Source organism: Rutidosis leptorrhynchoides, chromosome 5 (genome assembly GCF_046630445.1).
Source record: "Rutidosis leptorrhynchoides isolate AG116_Rl617_1_P2 chromosome 5, CSIRO_AGI_Rlap_v1, whole genome shotgun sequence".
Classification (NCBI taxonomy): domain Eukaryota; kingdom Viridiplantae; phylum Streptophyta; class Magnoliopsida; order Asterales; family Asteraceae; genus Rutidosis; species Rutidosis leptorrhynchoides.
In genome coordinates, this window is record NC_092337.1 from 377,649,331 (window position 1) to 377,672,305 (window position 22,975).

The 22,975-nt window shown below is 32.9% G+C and overlaps 1 protein-coding gene across 1 annotated transcript; it reads right to left on the minus strand.

The window, feature by feature from the left end:
* Window positions 1-443: 443 nt before the first annotated feature.
* Window positions 444-2,005, minus strand: LOC139849763 (uncharacterized). The gene is made up of 2 exons (XM_071839387.1): window positions 1,057-2,005; window positions 444-523 (listed from the first exon to the last, which is right to left on the minus strand). Exons 1-2 carry the CDS (start codon window positions 2,003-2,005, stop codon window positions 444-446), a joined length of 1,029 nt encoding a protein of 342 aa, XP_071695488.1.
* Between the last annotated feature and the right edge of the window lie 20,970 nt (window positions 2,006-22,975).

Here is a 22,975-nt window from a genome sequence, read left to right on the forward strand (position 1 = left end):
ATACTTTAAAGATTCAAACTAAAGTTTGATCTTTAAGAAAGTAAACTTTAAAGTTTACTATCATGAATACAAGTAATGATTTACAACCATGAACTTACAATCTTTTTTTAAAACAATCAATGTAGAACAATAACTAGTAAGTTAGTTCTTGTGTGTTCTTGTTATGAACAAGATAAATGAAGAACAAACTAACAAGTTTGATTCTTGAAAACTAGTAAGTAACTAACTAACAAATACATGTAACAGTAATCAAAGACAAGTAACAATCAAACAAAAGAATGATGATGATGAAGGGTATATGTTACGGTTTTGCAAGGAGAAGAAGAGAAGAAAATGTTCATAATACTTACAAGTATTTGAGAGAAAAAGAGAGGAAAATGAGTTGCAAGTATTGTGTGTGTGTAAAAGTGAAAGAGTAAGATGAGAATGCTAGTAGATATGAGTTACAAAAAAAAAAATTTGAACACCCTTACACCCATTAAAGTTGACGGTTTTGGAAGGGAAGGGGGAAGGAGTTTACTCACTAGTCACATGCATGTTAAAGTCTTAAAAGCTGGTTAATAAGGGGTGTATGCATGGGAAGGTGTTGTAAGTATCATGTAACAAGATTTCAATGCTCTAAACTAACTAGTTAAGTTCCAAATGTAATACTTACATGAAGTGTTGGGCTAATTAAGTCCATTTAAGAAGTAGGGTGGGCTTCTAAGCCCATGTACAAATATAAGGCCCAAGTATGTGTGTAGGTAATAAGTTAAATAAATAAGCCCAAGTCCAAATAAATAATAATCCAATAAAAGTCCAAGTAATTAACTAGTAACTTTAGTTAATTAAAATGATTAATAAAATCAATCATGAATGTAAATAATATTCTAAAAATATTATTCGTGAAAGTTTCGCGTGTCACAAAGACGTTTCGGGCAATTAAAGTCAAGTACGGGCAATCATGACAACATGTAAATGTAATAACATACATTCGTTTAATCACAAGTATTAATAATAACCATTATTAATTAAAGATGGAAAAGCCAGGGTCGTTACAATTAAGATCTCTATTGCCTAGACTATTTTCCCATTTTTCAACATCCTTTTGTAATTTTGATAACTCAGCATTTAATTTGTTGAACCTTTGATTAAATTTTGTTTTGAGACCTTCTTTGACATTTTTCATTTTATCTCTAACTACACAATCGGCTCTGCAGTTTCTCGTTGGTAAAATCCACGTACTTTTTATGATATCCAGGCTTTCTTCATGATCAATCCAACTGTTAAACACTCTCACCGGTTTAGACCCAAAATCAGTGTTAGAGTCTTTAAGCATGATGGGACAATGATCGGAGTATTTTCTCTCGAGAGAGCAAGCTGTTAACCCTTCCCAAGTTGCAGCAACTTTTTCAGAGACCAGAAAGCGATCTAATTTACTGTATTTAATTCCTTCGTCGCATATTCTGGTAAATTTCATCCCTCCTAAAGGTATTTCAATTAGTTGTGCCTTGTCGATAAACTCATTAAACAATCTTGCCCTATGTTCCATAAAAATACAGTTTTTCCGTTCCGAACTTTTCCTTACTTCGTTAAAGTCTCCACAAAGTATCCATTCTTCAAAATTGGCCTGCATTGTTAGCTCTAGACTTTCCCAGAATTTACGCTTTAAAGTATCACAGTGTGGACCATAAACATTAATAATGATAGTGTCTGATGATTTCCCAACCCAACTCCCCTTTATCGCGAGAAAAAAATCTTGTTCAACTAATTGATTAACCGAAAACTTATTTGGGTCCCAAATTAAGATAATGCCTCCTGACTTGCCCACAGCCGATTTAAAAGCAAATTCAAAATTTTGAGATCCCCAAATAAATTCAATGAAATTTTCCTTTACATTTTTGAGTTTTGTTTCTTGCAATTCTAAAATGTCAGGGTTATTCACAGCGATCAGAGATTTTACCCATCTAATTTTATCTTTACCCTCTTTTCCGAGACCACGAACATTTAGTGAAATTATCTTCATTTTAAAAACAAACTTATAAAAGAAAACACGACTTACAGACGATTATAACTCCGGAAGATCAGAGGTCCACTCGAGGCCAAGTTCAACTCCAAAGTCGTGGAGTTCTTTGCTATCACCGGATAAGGCAGCTTCTAGTTTACGTTCATTGCTTGTAGTCTTCTGAGATCCCACTGAATTGCCTTTTCGATCTGGTATGGGAATATTTTTTCTGGAAGATTTAGTTTTTTTCTTTGAAACTTTCTGAACTTGTTCTTTCATCTTTCTATCCTGATCAGAGGTATTTAAATCCATACCATTGGATTTTGATTCACATGTGATTTTAATTGTACAATTTGCTGACCGTAAATCAGATTCTTTTGTAGGGTCCCCTTGATTTTGATCAATTACCTGATGGGGAGGTTCAGAAGCTTGAGATTGATTGATCTTTGGTCTTTCTTTCGTATATTGTGGAATTGAAGGAAAACCTGGGGGCACATCTACATCGAATTTCTCTGTGAAGACAGTATTGGGAATGGTGTGTGAATCGGATACTTGCCTTTTTTCGAATGAGGATGTCCCAGGAGTGTTAATGCCATCATTAACTTCGATGGGCCTGTGTGGTTTATACCCATTACCAGAGAAAAGTGGAATTGGAGGTGGCCCATCATCAAGGTTTACTGAGCCCAAATTGACATTAGATTTGATATTTTCATATTGGGCTTGGGCTTCCGAACTGTTGCAGTTAACATCATTATTTTTTGATCCATTGTGTTGTGCCTTTTTAAACCTTTCATTATTTTCTTGAGTCGCATTGGTATCTGGAACAGAATGTGTACTAGGGCTTCGTGTATCACCTTCAACGTTTTTTTCATTAATAATCTTGGGACTCGAATTTACGCCGTCCTCCATTTGTGTTTCCAAACAAACTGAACGTTGATCATCATTTAATTCATTGTCTGGGAACCAGCATTTGGACGATTGATCTTCTGTCTTAGAGCCACCATGGATTCCGGCGATATTTTCCGGTACCTGATCATCATCTTCCTCCTCATAATTTTCTCCATCCATGACTGAATCACCAAATTCTGAGCTCCAAATGCTGCTATCTTGTTCATCAAAGCCCGTATCCATTTCGATTATACCTTTGATTTCTTCGGCCACATACACATAGAACAAAGCATTATCTGATAGTACCCTAACAGTATCATGGGCGATGTATGGACTCTTAGTGTGGACCAAAACTTTACCAACGATAAGATTCTGACAGTCTTCTATAGAACAATTATGGAATTCCAATGCTTCACCCCACCATTCTGCAATTGACCTAAAAGTCTTTTCATGCCGATATTGTACAGGAACACCTGTGATATTTAGCCAAGTTAGTCTCCCTGGTGAACGATATGTGTAATTCCATCTCCGGGTGTTTTGAATCCATTTGTGAATGCTATGATTTTCTGACTGTAAAACCTCTTCCAATTGGTCATTTGATTCAAAGATAATCATCATATCCATTCCTCCCAAATACTTGACTGATAGGTTGTTAAGATTTTCTGCTTCACATAACGTCTTGAAATGTTCAAGGAACTCAACTTTTCTTGCTTCACCTATGATAGCCCGATTCAAAATATTTAAATTCTTATCATCATCAACGGCTTTAATCTCTCTAATTTTGTCATACTCTTCACATTTTTGAACTTTCTGCACCCATCGTTTGTTGACTTTTTCATCACCCTGTTTATTGTCGTGATTTTGGAATTTTCCATTATGGTTGGGTTTATGCTTGGGAACGTAGGATTGGGAGGGCTGGCCTTTTTTTGCAGTAGAAGGATTGGTTACCGGGGTTTTTTCATTGTTTTGAAAGGTGTGACTAGGCTTATGTTGATTTTCATTTGCTTGTTGTTTACCTTTCCTATCATGTGCTTGATAGGCTCTAAGCCAATTACCATTCAAATAGATGGTATTTAGTCTCTTGAGTAAGAAATCAACATCTTTGATGTCATCAAATCTCACAAAGCCGAATTGTTTGCCGTTTTTTATTTTTTTCCCAGTAGGTACGAAGATGTCGATTACATTGCCATATCTCTTGAAGAATACACGAAGATCAGGATCGTTCCACTGTTCCGGGTAATTGAAAAACATGATAGAGGTTAGGTTTTTTGTGTAGTTGCGGGTGTTATTTTGGAGAGGTATGTTGTTTGGATAGGTGGCATAAGATTGTGTGTTCTGATTTTCATAGCCTCCATACTTTCGAATAAGATCTTTGATGTAATCTTTCTTGCTTGGGTTATGATTCTGTTTTTTCTCAGCACTAATCCACTCCCCACTGTTTTGTTGATCTCTAAATTTTGGTTTAAAGGTTGGAATCCGGCGAGATTTTGCCGGACCGGTTGGGGTGAAAGGAGAGCTTGGGAAAGGAAACATTTGGTTGATTTTGGAAGAAAAGGAGTGAAAAAGTAGAAAAACAATTGGGTTATGGTGTTGCAATCGCCGGAGTTTGGCCGGAAGTTTTAGGGAGAGTACATGTTTTGTTTGTTTTTACTAGATTATATTTTTAATTGATTTTGATACAATTATATTAGTACGAATATATAAATTATATCACAAATCAGATACTTCATATACGGAAGCTCGATCTGGGTGAAAGCTCAGTAATGCACGCTTAAAACTTGCACGCACCTGAAATAATCATAAAAAAATTATTTGCTGCAGCTCTTGTGAAGACGTGAACACGTAAATAGAGAGCAGACTATAGAACTGCACTACATTCATTTGAAATGGCATTCAAACACAGCACAATTTCACCTTTGTTGTATTAAGTCATTCAACTTTACTAATCAAGGTCCTAAAGTATTTTGTTTCATTCAATAATATGTACTTTATCCATAACATTTTATACTTAACAAAAGTTACATGCTATTTCAAAAGATCAGCTTTACGATTAGTGTTCCTCACTTCCACCACCAATAATAAATAAATGGATATTGTTTTCCCTATTCACGCTACCCAAAGGAGAAAAGTATTTTTTATTTACTCGGATGTACACGGCGCATCCAGACTGTTTCCAACCCATTTTGACATTGAGTTTTTTTGGATAAAATTGAGTTAATTGTTCACAAGTGATCATGATATCTACAACAAACTATTTCGCAAAATGTTAAACTAATCAATAAAATTGAGACTAGACATGGAAGAGATTATAAAGTTTATTATCCGGTGATAGCAAAGAACTCCACGACTTTGGAGTTGAACTTGGCCTTGAGTGGACCTCTGATCGCCCTGAGTTATAATCGTCTGTAAGTCGTGTTTCTTCCTTAAATTCTTTTTTAAATGAAGATAATTTCACTAAATGTTCGTGGTCTCGGAAAAGATGGTAAAGATAAAATTAAATGGGTAAAATCTCTAAAAATGTAAAGGACAATTTCATTGCAAGAAACAAAATTCAAAAATGTAAAGGACAATTTCATTGAGTTTATTTGGGGATCTCAAAATTTTGAATTTGCTTTTAAATCGGTTGTAGGCAAGTCAGGAGGCATTATCTTAATTTGGGACCCAAATAAGTTTTCGGTTAATCAATTAGTTGAAAAAGATTTTTTTCTCGCGATAAAGGGGTGTTGGGTTGGGAAATCATCAGACACTATCATTATTAATGTTTATGGTCCACAATGTGATACTCTGAAGCGTAAATTCTGGGAAAGTCTAGAGCTAACAATGCAGGCCAATTTTGAAGAATGGTTACTTTGTGGAGACTTTAACGAAGTAAGGAAAAGTTCGGAACGGAAAAATTGTATTTTTATGGAACATAGAGCAAGATGGTTTAATGAGTTTATCGACAAGGTGCAACTAATTGAAATACCTTTAGGAGGGATGAAATTTACCAGAATATGCGATGAAGGAATTAAATACAGTAAATTAGATCGTTTTCTAGTCTCTGAAAAAGTTGCAGCAACTTGGGAAGGGTTAACAGCTTGCTCTCTCGAGAGAAAATACTCCGATCATTGTCCCATTATGCTTAAAGATTCGAACACTGATTTTGGGCCTAAACCAGTGAGAGTGTTTAACAGTGGGATTGATCACGAAGAAAGCATGGATATCATTAAAAGAGCGTGGATTTTACCAACGAGAAACTGCAGAGCCGATTGTGTAGTTAGAGATAAAATGAAAAATGTCAAAGAAGGTCTCAAAACAAAATTCAATCCAAGGTTCAACAACTTAAATGCTGAGATATCAAAATTACAAAAGGATGTTGAAAAATGGGAAAATAGTCTAGGCAATAGAGATCTTAATGAGCTGGAAATTGCTACCTGGATTGAAACTAGAAAGAAGTGGCTTCAAAAGGATAAAGAGAAGGCTGAGATGCTAAAGCAAAAGTCTAGAATAAAGTGGGTAATCGAGGGTGACGAGAATAGTAAATACTTTCATTCTTCAATTCGAAGGCGTCAAAATAAAAACAATATTCGTGGTGTGAACATCAATGGGACTTGGCATGAAAAACCGGAAATCATAAAAGAAGCTGCCTTCAAATACTTCAAAGAGAGATTTAGTTCCACTCATTTACGAAAGGTCAGATTTAAGGGGGATTTGGAATTGAAACTTAATGATTTTGAATCGGCATCATTAGAGGCTGCATTTTCTGAAGAGGAAATATTTTTAGCAATAAAAAGTTGTGGGGGTTCAAAGGCACCTGGTCCCGACGGATTCAACATTAGATTCTTTCAGTTACACTGGGACATAATCAAAAATGATTTGATGAGTGCTTTCGCTAGATTCTGGGAGGTGGGAGAAATTTCTAAGGGGTGTAACTCATCCTTTATATCTTTGCTCCCAAAAAAAGCGGATCCACAAGATTTTTCGGACTATCGTCCCATCAGTTTAATAGGTAGTTTTTACAAAATTCTTTCCAAAGTGTTGTCCAAGAGACTTAGCAAGGTAATATCTTCAGTGGTAGGACATGAACAAAGTGCGTATATAAAAAATCGATACATACTTGATGGTATCTTGGTGGCAAATGAAGCATCGGATGATATGAAGGCAAATAAAAAGAAAGGTTTTTTATTCAAGGTAGATTTCGAGAAAGCTTTCGACACGATTAATTGGGAATATCTTATGGAAATCATGGCTTTAATGGGATTCTGATGTAGATGGAGAAAATGGATAGGTGCATGTCTCTCATCGGCATCTCTTTCGGTGTTAGTTAATGGATCTCCTACTAAGGAATTTTTTATCGAAAAGGGTGTTCGTCAAGGTGATCCCCTGTCACCGTATCTCTTTATAATCGCAGCCGAAGTACTTAATTATCTCACGAAAATGGCTGTAAGAAAAAATCTATTTTCGGGTGTCATGATCGGGAAAGATAAAATACATTTAACGCATCTTCAATACGCCGATGATACGGTGTTTTTCGGAGAATGGAGTAAAAGGAATGGGAGAAACTTGATGAAACTACTTAAATGTTTTGAAGAGATTGCAGGTTTAAAAGTCAATTTCAATAAGAGCTGTGTTTTCGGTGTTGGGGTGTCCAATGCTGAGGTTGATGTTATGGCAAGTTGGCTTGGATGTACGTCTGGTTCTTTTCCAATTTCATATCTTGGGTTACCCATAGGTGCTAACATGGCTAAAGCTAAAGAATGGGAACCGGTATTTTTAAAATTTGGTAAGAAACTCGCTGATTGGAAGGCAAGGTCTATGTCATATGGTGGAAGACTCACGCTCATAAAATCGGTTCTATCTTCCATCCCTCTCTATTTTTTTTCTTTATTTAAAACTCCATCATGCGTATTAAACAAACTCGAAGGTATGCGCCGAAATTTTTTTTGGGGAGGGACTAATGAATATAATAAAATGTCATGGATTAGTTGGGATTCCACCATCTTACCATTCGATAAAGGTGGATTAAATATTGGTGCTTTAAAAAATAAAAATCGGGCTTTACTTGGTAAATGGTGGTGGAGACACAAACTACATCCCAATTCTTTGTGGGTCCGAGTTATCAATAGTCTTTACGGGTCGGGTGGCGGATTGGAATCTAATTATGTTATCTCTGCCAAACAAAAAAACACAACTTGGGCAACAATTATCAAAAGTGGTCGCGAATTGAAAAATATAGGCATCTCTTTTGCTGACTCATTTTTAAAATCAGTTTCGGACGGAAAGACAACTTCTTTTTTGAATGACTTTTGGTTAGGAAATTTTAAATTAAAAGAAAAATACAACAGGTTATACCGTCTAGAGCTTGACAAAAATGCTTGCATCTACGATAGAGTTCGTTGGTCAAGCAATGGTGCACAAACTTTTTGGTGTTGGTCCCGTGATATCTCTGGTAGACTTCATGGGGACCTCACCAACATTACTAATGCTTTGTCAAGTTTTGTACTTTCTGACAGGAACTCGGATGCGTGGACATGGACGCTTGCTAACAACGGGATTTTTTCGGTTAAGAAGTTAACAACACTGATTGACTGTGCGACATTCAGAAGTGGGCTGAATCTTCCAGGGACTTTAATTAACAAGATGGTCCCTCTCAAGATTGAACTATTTATATGGAGAGCGAGGAGACATCGTATTCCCGTGCGGGTTGAATTAGACAAGCGTGGATAGATCTTGGTTCCATAAGATGTCCAATATGTGATGATGGACTTGAAGATGTTAACCATGCCCTGTTCAAATGCAAATTCGCAAACGAGATTTGGATACGTGTTTAAATGGTGGAAGTTTGACCAAGCGAGCATTCCCGTATCTGTTGATTGTTTTCTAGGGAATGGCTTCAATTTTCAAAACACGAGTGTTAAAGATGTATGGCAAACGGTAGTTTGGGTCACTTGTTATTCGATTTGGAAAAATAGAAACGCTACGGTATTCGGGAAAAGCAAGATGGGTAGTGCCATGATATTGAGCGAAATTCAACTTAGATGCTTCGAGTGGATTAATAACCGATCAAAATCCATTTCTCTTGAGTGGAATAGCTGGCTCACAAACCCAATAACTTTAGAAAGACAGCTCACGGCAAGATCAGGCATCGGCTAATGCACATCTTTGACCCACTGTCTTTCGGGCAGGTGCAAGAACTTCGCGAATAGATGAAACTGTCCTGTAGTTTGATTGTAAAAGCTTATTTTAACAGGTCCGTATTTGTATATGTACATGTTCTGTTATTGGCTCATAGCCTTCTGCTATTGAGTTTCTCGGAATGGGCCAAATAAGTGTCCAAGTATTGTAATTAAATTGATAAATATAAATAAAATGTTGATTGGCTTTAAAAAAAAGAAAAAAAGAAATTGGCATCGAGTCTTGATGGTGTGACATACCAAGGTTTTCATATATGTATTGTAAAATATTCATTAAACTTTTGTGCAGTGCAAAAAACATTGAAATAGAAGACTATTACTTAGAAGTTGATGATATGGAAGAATTGGTGACTAGCTCAACGACGATGGGTAGGGTAAATGTCCCTGATGAAACATAGGATCTTGCAACTGAAAGTGTATGAAACAAAGTAGTTCTTTTTTTATATAAATTCGACAATTTTATTGTGAGCTTGTTATAAGTAGTTGGATACTAACCTAGATGTGTACGTATGAAATAATAGTGGTAGATGATGTTGATAGTAAGGAAGAATTTGTGACTAGCTCAGGAGGGCTAGGTAGGTTAGATGTCCCTAATGAAACATGGACCTTGAAACTGTAGAAAACATATTAGGTCATTCTTTGAGAAAGTTTGACAATTTTATTGTGAGATTGTTGTAAACAATAGGTTACAACAACCTAAATGTGGTACCACACCAAAGTTGGTAACCAATTGTTTACACCAAGCTCACAATAAAATTGTCGAATTTTTTCGAAAAATAAACTAATCTATTATTCTTACACTTTCAGTTTCAAGATCCATGTTTCATAGGGACATCTAGCTTACCATTCCATCAAGCTAGTCAACAATTTATCTCTATCATCACGGGACGAATCAGGGTCATCTACCTCTACCACCAATGTTTTAATTAATAGTACCACACTTAAGTTGATAACCAACTACTTACAACCAGCACAATATAACAATAAAATTTCCGAAAAATGAACTAATTTGTTTTCTACACTTTCAGTTTCAAGATCCATGTTAAATCAGAGAAATCTAGCCTACTTAGCCCCACTGAGCTAGTTATCAATTCTTCCGTATCATTATCTTGTTAAGTAACATTATTTTATTCAATGTTTTTTGTAGCCTAAAAATATCTACTGAATATTTTACAAAACAAATAAAAAAAACCTTGATATATCTCACCATCAAGACTCAAACTCGATGACAAAAGAAAATTATCTCTACCCATGTCTAGTCTCAATTTTATTGCTTAGTTTCACATGTTACAAAATAGTTTCTCGGAGTATTTTGTTTTTACAAAATAGTCTTCAACCTAGATCAATGTCATATTCTCAATGTCATATTATGTTGAGTGATTTAGCATTCATTGTTGAACTATCAGTGTTAAAATATTAACCACTTAACCATTAACATCAAACATATAGTGTTGAATGCACGTTTATTGCATATACATTGACAACCCTTTTATTTTTAAAAATGTGTACTTCAAAATAATTTACATGTCGAAACATGTACACCTCAAAAGATCAAACATATCGACAGACAACTTACACAACTAGCAAGACTTAAACTCCCGAAACTTTCTCAAAACTCACGTTAACATCGATACAAATTTCTTAGCACTAATCATGTGAAACTTTTGCCCCAAAAGTTATCATGCACACACACACACACACACATATATACACACATATATATACACATATATATACACACACATATATACATATATATACATATATCACAAGCGGTACTTTTCAAGTTGGTTTTGATGATTTAGCGGTAAACATACACAGAATGGAAAATATAAAATTGAGAGACATCATGTACATAATCATACTTTTGTATATTACAATCTAACAACCCAAAGGTTAGCATTGAAATCACCGAGGTTTTCTTTTAGATCGTAAATGAAATCACCGGGGATTACCTGACACTAATATGACCACACTAAAAAGTCAAAAGCATATTCTAACAATGAAACTCAACTAAAAGGTTATAAATCTAACAACAAAAACAAACATATTCACAAATCATCACTATGTATCTTATGCAGAAATAGTATTTGCTTATGTCATATGGTCTTCTCCACTCTTATTATAATTTTCATTCTTCATGTAAAAAGCATCACGTTTCATAATACATTCATTATTTAGTTCAAGTTGCTATTTTCATCTTTTACTTCTGATTTTAATTGTCTGTTGTTGACACAAAATACTCACATTTCTTCACATCATTTTCTTTCCAGGGATGATAAGACGATAAATGTGCATTACCCAATTGGTTTCACGAATTTCCCACTCTTCACGACACAAGTATAAAGAACCATAAGCTTTTACTCCCGCATTGAATCCCATCTAAACAACACGTATTGTGATAACTATTTTGTGCCAACTAAATTCTCCAAGTTAATCACCATGTACCTAGTGACAAAATGTTTCTTAGTTTAAACACAAAATGCTCGAATGATTACTCTCCTTAAAATGTGAGATGCACCTCACAATTTTTGCACCCCCAAAAACAACACACGGCATTAACTTTTAGCAACAATACAACCTGGACACTTCAAAAGCTTATTGTTTTCAGGAGTCTATAATAATTAAATTGTATCACACCTTTTTATAGAGCAATTACGTCGTTTAGAGTTGGAACAAAGATACTGTGCAAGGTACTTGGTGATGAACTTGATAAATTTCGTTGAAGCGAAACACAATTGTTGTTGAATTACATGGGAATCAAAGTAGGAGTAAGGAGATTATGGTTACCTATGCTTACGGCTTAGATGGTGAAAAAGTATACAAAACCAACGCGAATATTATTTGGGCAAAATAAAATATTCGAATAAAGGTGTATGTGATATCAAAAGTATTTTATCAAACAAACACAATCAAACTCAAAATTAAACATTAAGATGTCAAAGTCTAAGTGTCTAACAAAACAATAATCTGGTTATGAAAGTGAAATGTGAGGCTTCTTACATAAAAACAATATAAATATAAATAAATCATGTAACAAAAGTAAATAACGTTTGTACGGTATAAACATAATGATGATTTATGAAAATATCTTTCTTTTTTGTAGTCAAAATTACAACCATTTAACTAAGTTTAAAAGTTAGAGTATGAGTATACTTTTTCAATTTTTTGTCATAGTCACTTAAAATGTTTTTAATAAAACGGAATCATTAAGTGTCAAATGATTCATAATACAAATGATTCAAAGGTTCTGAATGACACTAACATATTCGATAATAATTTTGAATGAACAATGTAAATAATGTATAATTACCTTATTGTTATAAATCTCAAAAGTCAAGCAAGTGGATGATCAACTTATTTCACCAAATCCATTCACTATTTTCATATTGAATTTTGAGGCTTTTGTATAGTAACATTAGTACTATAAATGTGATGCAAATGTAAGTCTATTGTGTACCAATTTTCATAAAATATCATTCTTACTTCTTCTATACTTTCTCTCTATTATACTTAGCATACTTCTATAATTTATATAATAGATTAGGCCACTATAGGTAACTATAAACTAACGATATTACAACACGTTATCAGCACGAAGTGTTCCGCATAATCAAGGTTTATCTAAGCAAGCACAAGTCACTAATCAAGGTAAGAAATTCTTTAACGATATCTTCTATTATTTATTAGTAAGGTAAATATTATTATCATCATAAGTAAAATTATATTTCTGTAATTTAACTTTTATTAACTTCACTAACATTTATATTTATGTTATTTAAGTTATATATGGTCGGTTATACTGCCTGAATTATATTTCTGTAATCTAACTTTTATTAACTTCACTAACATTTATATTTATGTTATTTAAGTTATATATGGTCGGTTATACCGCCTGAATTATATTTATGTAATCTAATTTTTTTTAACTTCACTAACATTTATATTTATGTTATTTAAGTTATATATGGTCGGTTATACCGCCTGAATTATATTTCTGTAATCTAACTCTTATTAACTTCACTAACATTTATATTTATGTTATCTAACATTTATGATTACTTATGCAATTAATCATTATTTATTTCATACATACTAATGTTTATTCTTAAAATTTATTATTTATGCATAATATGTTAATTCTCTTAATCTTCGTATTTATACTAAACGTATTTATACTAAATGTATTTATAGTAATCGTATTTGTACTAATAAAATTCTTTTATTAAAATTATTATTAATACAACGAGTACATAACAGTCGTTAACGTCAACTAACGACGTTACCACGGTCATATATACATAACGGTTGTTAACGTCAACTGACGACGTTACAACGACTATATTTTTCAAATATAAAATAAACATCTCCGGTGGTTTTCACATTTTCACAAATCAATCTTCATTTTCTCAGATTACCACTCTTAAAAAGTTTTTTGTAAAGATGATTCACACAAGGATGATTTTTCCTATTGTATTGGTCATACTAACTATCATCATTGTTGCTAATATACCACCGGGTGAACCAATATTCTATCCCGCTCTTGTGGTTTTATCATTTGTAATCATGTCATTATTCTGTTGTTTGCTACTTATGAATTTAAAATGATTCTAATTTCATTTTATTATTTGTCTATGAATAGAAGTTGATTATGATTATGATTTATGTTGTTCATCTTTTTGATAATAGAAAATGTCGAATCTAAAAAAGGCTTAAATTTGCTCCTTTAGAATCAAGTGGGAACAACTACTTAACATGGGTTATGAATGTAGAAAAACATCTCGAATCAATCGGTATTTTAGAAACCCTGAATGAAAATAACAATTGTTCCGAACAAGAGAAAACAATAGCAAGTATTTTTCTTAGCAAACATATTGAGGAGTCCTTAGAATCTACATATTATATGATCAAAGATCCAAGTGTATTATGGAAAATACTCAAAGATAGATACGATATTAATTATCAAGAAATAACGGTGAACCATGAAAGAATAAAATTGAAGATGTTAGTAGACGCTCTTATAAGAATCCCGTAGATTCTTATTAATGATCTGGTAACAAGGATCATCAGTCTAGTATTTCTTGAATACATGAACATCTTGTTTATCTCTACAAATAAGTCCCAAAAAAAGAAAAAGAAAACGAGAGTGAATCAGTTGAAAAATCTTGATTAAATAAACCCTGAGCTACCTTGAGATTTGAATGGTTTGAATTTTCTAAAATGCCTAGCTTGTTATGTATCACTCATAAATAAATGGATTTAGACCATAACGCATATGTTTATTAAGTGTTATCTTTTATGTACTTCAGATTGTAACTTGTTTGCAGGTAATATAATTTGATTATCTTGCTGAAATATAACTCATTATTTGCTTATCTTATTTGAAGTTTTAATATGAATCCTGCTGAAATACAACATCAATTAAATGGTAAAAACCTATGTATTGCAGATAGTGGTAACATACACACTATGATCAAATCTAAGAAATATTTCAATGATTTAAATCAAATGAAGGAATTATAAATACTATATCAGGTCTTGCAAACTTGATATAAGGAACGGAAAAGGCAAAAATTCATATTACCAAATGGTACGAATTTTCTGATAAACAATGCTTTGTTTTCTCCCAAATCAAAAAGAAATTTGTTAAGTTTCTCTGATATATATTATAATGGATATGATTATCAGTCAATGATAACCGGAAATGAGAAATACATATGTAGCACCGAAAAGCGCATATGATGAAAAGCGCAGCGCATATTATTAAAATCGCATATGATTAAAATCGCATATGATGAAAAGCACAGCGCATATGATTAAAAGCGCATATGGTTAAAAGGATATATGATTAAAAGCGCATATGATGAAAAGTGCATATGATGAAAAGCACAGCGCATATGATTAAAAGCGCATATGGTGAAAAGGATATATGATTAAAAGCGCATATGAAGAAAAGTGCATATGATGAAAAGCACAGCGCATATGATTAAAAGCGCATATGGTGAAAAGGATATATGATTAAAAGCGCATATGATGAAAAGCGCATATGATGAAAAGCACAGCGCATATGATTAAAAGCGCATATGATGAAAAGTGCATATGATGAAAAGCACAGCGCATATGATTAAAAGCGCATATGGTGAAAAGGATATATGATGAAAAGCGCATATGGTGATTAATGAAAAAGCACATATGGTGATTAATGAAAAGCACATATGGTGATTAATGAAAAGAATATTGAGAAAGAATCACCAATGTTTCTTAAAAGAATTCAAGGTTATATATATGGACCAATTCATCCATCATGTGGACCATTTTCATATTTCATGGTTCTAATAGACACATCTAGCGGATGGTCTCATGTTTGTGTGTTATCAAGCCATGATATGGCATTTGCAAAGTTTCTTGCACAAATTATTAAATTGAGAACACATTATTTTGATTACACCATTAAAAGGATGAGACTTGATAATGCTGGTGAGTTAACATCTCAAGCATTTAATGATTATTATATGTCTACAGGGATTGTTGTTGAACATCCAGTTGCTCATGTGCATACACAAAATTGGTTTAGCTGAATCAATAGATAAATGCTTGCAGCTAATAACTAGACAATTGGTAATGGGTACAAAACTCTCAATATTTATATGGGGACATGTAAATTTACATAATGCGATATTAATTCGCATTAAACCTAGTGCAAGTCATAAATATTCTCCATTACCAACTTAATTTTTATCGAGAGCCAAATATTTTCCATCTTAGAACATTTGGTTGTGCGATTTATGTTTCTATCGCACCACCACAATGCACTAAAATGGTTCCTCAAAGATGGATGGGAATATATGTTGGATATGAAACATCTTCAATCATAAGATATATTGAATCCATGACGGGTGATGTTTTTACAGCACATTTTACTGATTATCCTTATAATGAAAAATTGCTCCCTATATTAGGGAGAAGAAATGAAAAATAAAGAAGAAGATGTTTCATGGTGTGAACATAAATTAATGTATCTTGATCATCGCACAAAAGAATGCGAAATAAAAGTTCAAAAATAATGCATATGCAAGAACTTGCAAATAAATTACCCGATGCATTTACAGATACAAAAAAAGGAGTGACTAAATCATATATACCAGCAGTAAATGCTTAAGCTAGAATTGAAATTCCAAAAGCTGACAATAAAGTCACTCATGAGTCTTCACCACGCCAGAAACGTGGGAGACCAGTTGGTTCAAATGATAAAAATCTTTGAAAAATAAAATCAGCTGATAATGAGGTAAAAGATAATGTTCAAGAAGAACCACAAATCAATACTCCTTCTGCAGAGGAGATTGATGATGTCAATACGGAATTTTCAATTAATTATGCACATTCAAAAATATTATGGAACCGAAATGAAATGAAAAATCTTGATGAGATATTTTCATATAATGTTGCATTTGACATCATGAATGATGATGATGATCCGGAACCAAAATCTGTCATGGAATGTCAAAATAGATATGATTGGGATCATTGGAAAGGAGCAATACGAGCTGAATTTGAATCGCTCAATAAAAGAAAAGTTTTCGGATTTATCGTTCTCACACCTAAAGATGTGAAACCTGTGGGATATAGATGGGTTTTTGTGCGAGAAAGAAATGAGAAAAATGAAGTTACAAGGTATAAAGCTAGACTTGTAGCTCAAGGTTTTTCTCAAAGACCGGGAATTGATTATGAGAAAAATTATTCTCCTGTTATGGATGCAATTACTCTTAGATACTTAATCAGCCTGGCAGTTTCTAAAAATTTAGAAATGCATCTCATGGATGTTGTAAATGCTTATCTATATGGATCACTTGATAGTGATATATATATGAAGATACCTAAAGGATTTAAGGTATCAGAAGCATCCAATGCAAAACCTAAAGAAATGTACTCAATCAAGTTACAAAGGTCTTTATATGGGTTAAAACAATCGGGTCGCATGTGGTATAAACGATTAAGTGATTACTTGATAAGCAAAGGGTATACAAATAATCTTATTTGCCCATGTGTATTCATTAAGAAAAACAACATCCGGATATGGATCATAGCCGTTTATGTCGATGATCTTAACATCATAGGTACAAATAAAGAGATCCATGAAGCCATTCAACTTCTAAAGAAAGAATTTGAAATGAAAGATCTCGAAAAAACCAAGTATTGTCTTGGTTTGCAGATTGAGCATATGCCTAATGGTTTACTTGTACATCAAACAACATATACAGAAAAGATTTTAAAACGTTTCAATATGAACAAGGCAAAACCATTAAGTACTCTTATGGTTGTTAGATCACTTAATGTTGACACTGATCCATTTCGTCCCTGTGAAGATCATGAAGATATTCTGGGACCAGAAGTGTCATATCTTAGTGCAGTTGGAGCTCTTATGTACCTTACAAATTGTACGAGACCTGACATTTCTTTTGCAGTTAATTTGTTGACAAGGTTCAGCTCAACCCCTACAAAAAGACATTGAAATGGGATCCAGCAGATATTTTGATACCCTTGAGGAACTGTTGATTTAAAATTATTTTATTCTAATGCTTCAAAACAAGATTTGGTTGATTATGTATATGCAGGTCATTCATCAAATCCTCATAAAGATAAATCTCAAACTCGATATGTATTCTTAAATGGAGGTACTACAAAATCATGGCGTTCTTAAAACAAACACTTGTTGCAACATCATCAAATCATGACGAAGTGATTGCATTATATGAAACTACTCGAAAATGTGTTTGGTTAAGATCAATGACACAAATCATTATTGATTCTTGTGGACTAGAACGCTATAAAAGACCAACAACTATCTTCACCAACAACTATATATGAAGATAATGCAGCTTGAATAATACAAATGAAAGAAGAGTATCAAAAGTGACAGAACAAAATATAAATGCTGACGAGGCGCCAAAGCCATAGACGGTCTTAATGGTCATAAGTTTGATGGAAAAGAATGGTATGTTGGTAAGGCTCAGAAAAGACTAAAAGGGAATAGGAATTGAAACAAGGGTTTGAGCAAACCATGAAGGAGACTGTAGACAAATCACAGGGGCTAAACTTGTACATAAAAGATTTAGATGATACAGTTTCAGATGAAAACCTCAGATTCTTCTCATATACTCAAGATCTCGTAAAAGACAACCAGATTGAAATGAGATATGTTCAATCCAGCAAAAACTCTGCCGATCTTTTCACTAAAGCACTTCCAACTGCTATTTTCAGAACGCATGTTCACAATATTGGCATGAGACATGTTAAAAGGATTTAATACCTCAGCGATGTCTACTTGAGGGGGAGTCAACTCTATACTGCACTCTTTTTCCCTTAGCTAAAGTTTTTTTCCACTGGGTTTTCTTTAGCAAGATTTTTAACGAGGCAGTACTAGTTGATCTCTAATGAAATAAAATTGTCATCCAAAGGCGAGTGTTATAAATCTCAAAAGTCAAGCAAGTGGATGATCAACTTATTTCACCAAATCCATTCACTATTTTCATGTTGAATTTTGAGGCTTTTGTATAGTAACATTAGTACTATAAATATGATGCAAATTTTAGTCTATTGTGTAACAATTTTCATAAAATATCATTCTTACTTCTTCTATACTTTCTCTCTATTATACTTAGCATAGTACTATAATTTATATAATAGATTAGGCCACTATAGGTAACTATAAACTAACGATATTACAACACTTATGAATCTTTTACATGAATATAGTTTATTAAGTGTTCTTGATATAATTTAAAGACTATATACATAAAATTTAGATGCTTAATGATTAAGAGAGTATTTCAATTCTGAATGGTTCAACACTGAATTTTGAACCATTCAACACATGAATCATTAATTTAAAAGGTAATCAAACGCAACCTTAGGGTGCGTTTGTTTACCTCTTAATGGAATGGTTCAGCACTGAATGCTGAACCATTCAGCATTCAGTGCGTTTGTTTCTGACCTCTGAATGAGATATGGTGCTGAATGGTTAAGTATTCAGTGCTGAACCATTCAGAGTTAAAACACTCTCTTAACCATTAAGAGCCTAAATTTTATGTAATATTTTTATTAAATCGTATCCAGAACACTTATCAAATAAGCATATTGAAGTTTTTGGTAATGTTAAACGATAACAAGTTGATTTAATTGATTCATATTGTTTATTCAAAATGATTATCAAACAGTTTATTGTCATTTAGAACAAATTCATTCATAGACTCTGAACCATTCAGATTATGAACCATTCAGCGCTAAATCATTCAGTTTTATCAAACGCACCCTTAGTCAGATTAGTGTATATGAATCCCTGTTAATTTTTTTTTTTTAAAGCAACAAATTTTATTAATACCAAACATTAGTTTTACATTTGATACATATACAAAATAACTCGAGAATTTTATAGTGTATAATCCCTGTTAATTTAAATTGGCATCCAAAAGAGACTTGAGTGTTACATCCAATTTTATAGTGTATTAATCCCTGGTGATTTTAATTGGTGTCTAAATCGATCATACATTAGCTAAATCCTACTTTGAATTTTATACTTAATTGAAAAATGACAACTCAACTCAACTGCAAGTTGATAATCTTTAGGTTGTTAGAATTCTAAATCTAAGAGGGTCATATTAAGCTATTTGTTAGTCAAAAACTTCTTTATACAACTTCTTTGTCCATCCACCCTTAAACTAGGATGACATAACCCAACATAACGAAATTTGCTTAGACGTTTATATTAGCTTAGATACAATCCTAGCCATAAGAGTACAATCTTAACACATAACTGTAGACCTTCTATATTAGCTTACAAGCAAGCCTATAAATAAGAGTACAATCCAAATACAAATTCAGATCCCACAAAAAACTTCAAAAAAACAAAACACACCAATATAAATACTTAGAGTTAATTTAAAACTTAATTGAGGTAAGCAATATAATTTTAATTACTTAGGTTTAGATAAATACATTCCAGTTAGTCACCCAAAATCAAAAACCTTCATCTCACATCCTAAAAGCTCATATATGAAAATCGAGATTCAAACTACTCTAGCAAATTGAGATTTGTAATCTCATCATCTGACATAACTATGAAACTAAAATCGAGAGAGAAATGGAACTTACCAAACTGTGTAAACGCCACCGCCTTGAAATATTTCATTTTCTAGATCTGCAATTGTTATTCCAATGGTCGACTACGGTTGTGGTAACCGGCCAGAGTAGAAGAAATGTAGGTGAAACCTGCAGTAAATAGTATACATACGAAACTGAAATTACGGATTACATGTACAATCATACTACATACAAACGTAATCACCAATAGAAAACATGAATATGCATATGCAATATAAAAGGATAAATGTAAAACGATCAAACCGAAATTGAAGGGATGAACCGGGCTTGTGTTTGACACAATTCTCTTAAACAGATTCGACGTCTGTTCCCAGGGTACACTGTGATGACCCGGAAATTTCTGACCAAATTTAAACTTAATCTTTAACGTTTCCGATACGATAAGCAAAGTCTGTAAAGTTGAATCTCAAAATTTTTGAACTATTCAATTACCTTTCGATTGTTCTCACCCATTCGCGAACAATTTTATGTAAATAGATACATATATATACCATAACTTGAAAACATAACAAAGTGTTGAGTATATGATACTGTGCATTAAACTTATTGGTTTGATTATCTGATTGATATATTTAGATACAGAGTTAAAAGATTATGCCAAACGATTGAATTAAAAGATAATTATTGAGTCCCTTAAGGATTATGATATTATTACGGGTCTCTGTTGTAAGGTCCACGTTGATTTGGGAAATCATTCATTATTAACGGTATTCGGAATAAATGGTAAAGTGTTTGTTTAAATAACGTAATTTGGACACATACAATAATAAGGAATATCAACTGTTGGAATTAGATATATGAATAACTTGCGATATGTATTTTAAAACGTGTTTATTAATATTGAAAATATATATTTAACAATACGATAAAATATAATATTAACTTGGTCATAAAAATGAATTGTTATTATATATATATTAACAAATAGCGAGACGATGATTTATAGAAGTAAATGATCAAAATACTCGAAAGTTTAAGATATACTTTGAGTGGTATAGTTTAGGGATAATTTAAGGCTATATTTTGACAAAGGTACGTGACACGAAATGTAAAATACAAGTTTTCTCAGCGTACGAAAGGACATTTGAAAAACCGGAACTGGGACATAACTCGAGTGATGACGTACGACTTATCGGAACAAAAATTACAAATCAACTATGCATGTGAATTTAATATAATATATAATTAATTATATAAATTAAATATATTATATAAAATTATGTCGACAAACAAAAAGTTAAAAGTTTGTGAGCTGGATCAGAGGGCCATGCGATCGCATGGCCTTGAAGCACAAATCCCATGCGATCGCATGAGGTACTTTTTCAGAAAAGGTTCTGTAAATTGCACGATTTCAGTTATGTTTTCTCACACTATTAATATTACTCCGTAAGTATTTATTATTATTATTTATATTATTATTATTATTATTATTATTATTATTATTATTATTATTATTATTATTATTATTAAGATTAATATTATTATTAATCTTATTATTATTAATATTATTAATTAGTATTATACATAAAATACTACGACGAGGTCTTGAGCGTGTCACTTTCAAAATGGTTTTCAAGCGGGATAGAGCTAAGAAAATTATGGGTAATGTTCGGGGGTATATTTATGAATCAAACCTAGTGTTTATCATCTCCGTTACGTCTACGTACTTTCCTACAATACTGAATCTCAATATTGATACGTAAGCACTCATATTTTATCTTTTATATATTAATTGCGTATCCATGTCTAGTGCTCGAGTATATATATTTATACATACGAGTATGCTAAATTTCGTCGTTAAACAGTTTATAATGAATCACGAATTAATTACATATATTACCGGTAAAAGGTATATGATATACATGTTTTTGGAAAGCTGGCGAAAAATCAATAACTTTTCATTTAGATATCGAATAATTTCGATGAACGGATTAAAAGATATGATCAACTGAATTATGATTAACGTTAATTGAAATTGCTTTTGAATTTACAATTAAGATTTAAACAACTTGTTTACGAGATTGATAAATTGGATTTTTGAACATTACCAACCGAGTAAATGAATCCGTATATAAGGTACGTCTCGTTTTGTTAAACAACTGTCAAAATTGACTTTTTGAAACGACTTTGGATAACTTTTGTATGTCGATATCGAGCATTAGGATTGTGATACACTATGACCTGACCTAGCTTGATAGACATTTATTGACCAACATATGTTCTCTAGGTTGAGATCTACGGTTATTTGGTAATCCGAGTTTCGGTCACATTTTGGTGAACGACTTTATATGCTGCTAAGGTGAGTTTCATTGCTCCCTTTTTAATTGCTTTTGCAATCTATATTTTGGGCTGAGAATACATGCAATTTATTTTAAAACGCAATGGATACAAGTACATACTAAATTCTACACTGAGTTTGAACCGAAAATCCCTTAGCTTTGGTAACTAGTAGCTGCCAGTACATAGGATATGGACTGGTGGGCGCGAATAATAGTATATGGATCCATAGGGCTTGACATCCCCGTCCGGGCTAGAGCGCTAGCCTTTTAACGGACGTGTGTTATTTGAGTTTAGGACACGTTGGTTTGCGTGTATTAAAACGTATGGGGTATTTATCATTATAACGTTAAAGCTTAGTTACCAGGGTGCTCTGTTATGTAGAATCTATTGATAAACGTTTCTGGATGAAACAACTGAAATCTTGTGATCCACTTTTATATACAGATTATGCGAAACACTAAAACTATGAACTCACCAACCTTTGTGTTGACAC

Coding starts and splice junctions, on each gene's coding strand:
- LOC139849763 (XM_071839387.1), bottom strand. CDS start 2,005: ATGAAGATAATTTCACTAAATGTTCGTGGTCTCGGAAAAGAGGGTAAA. Junction 524..1,056: donor AAAATGGGAAAATAGTCTAG/GCAATAGAGATC, acceptor GCATGTGACTAG/TGAGTAAACTCCTTCCCCCT.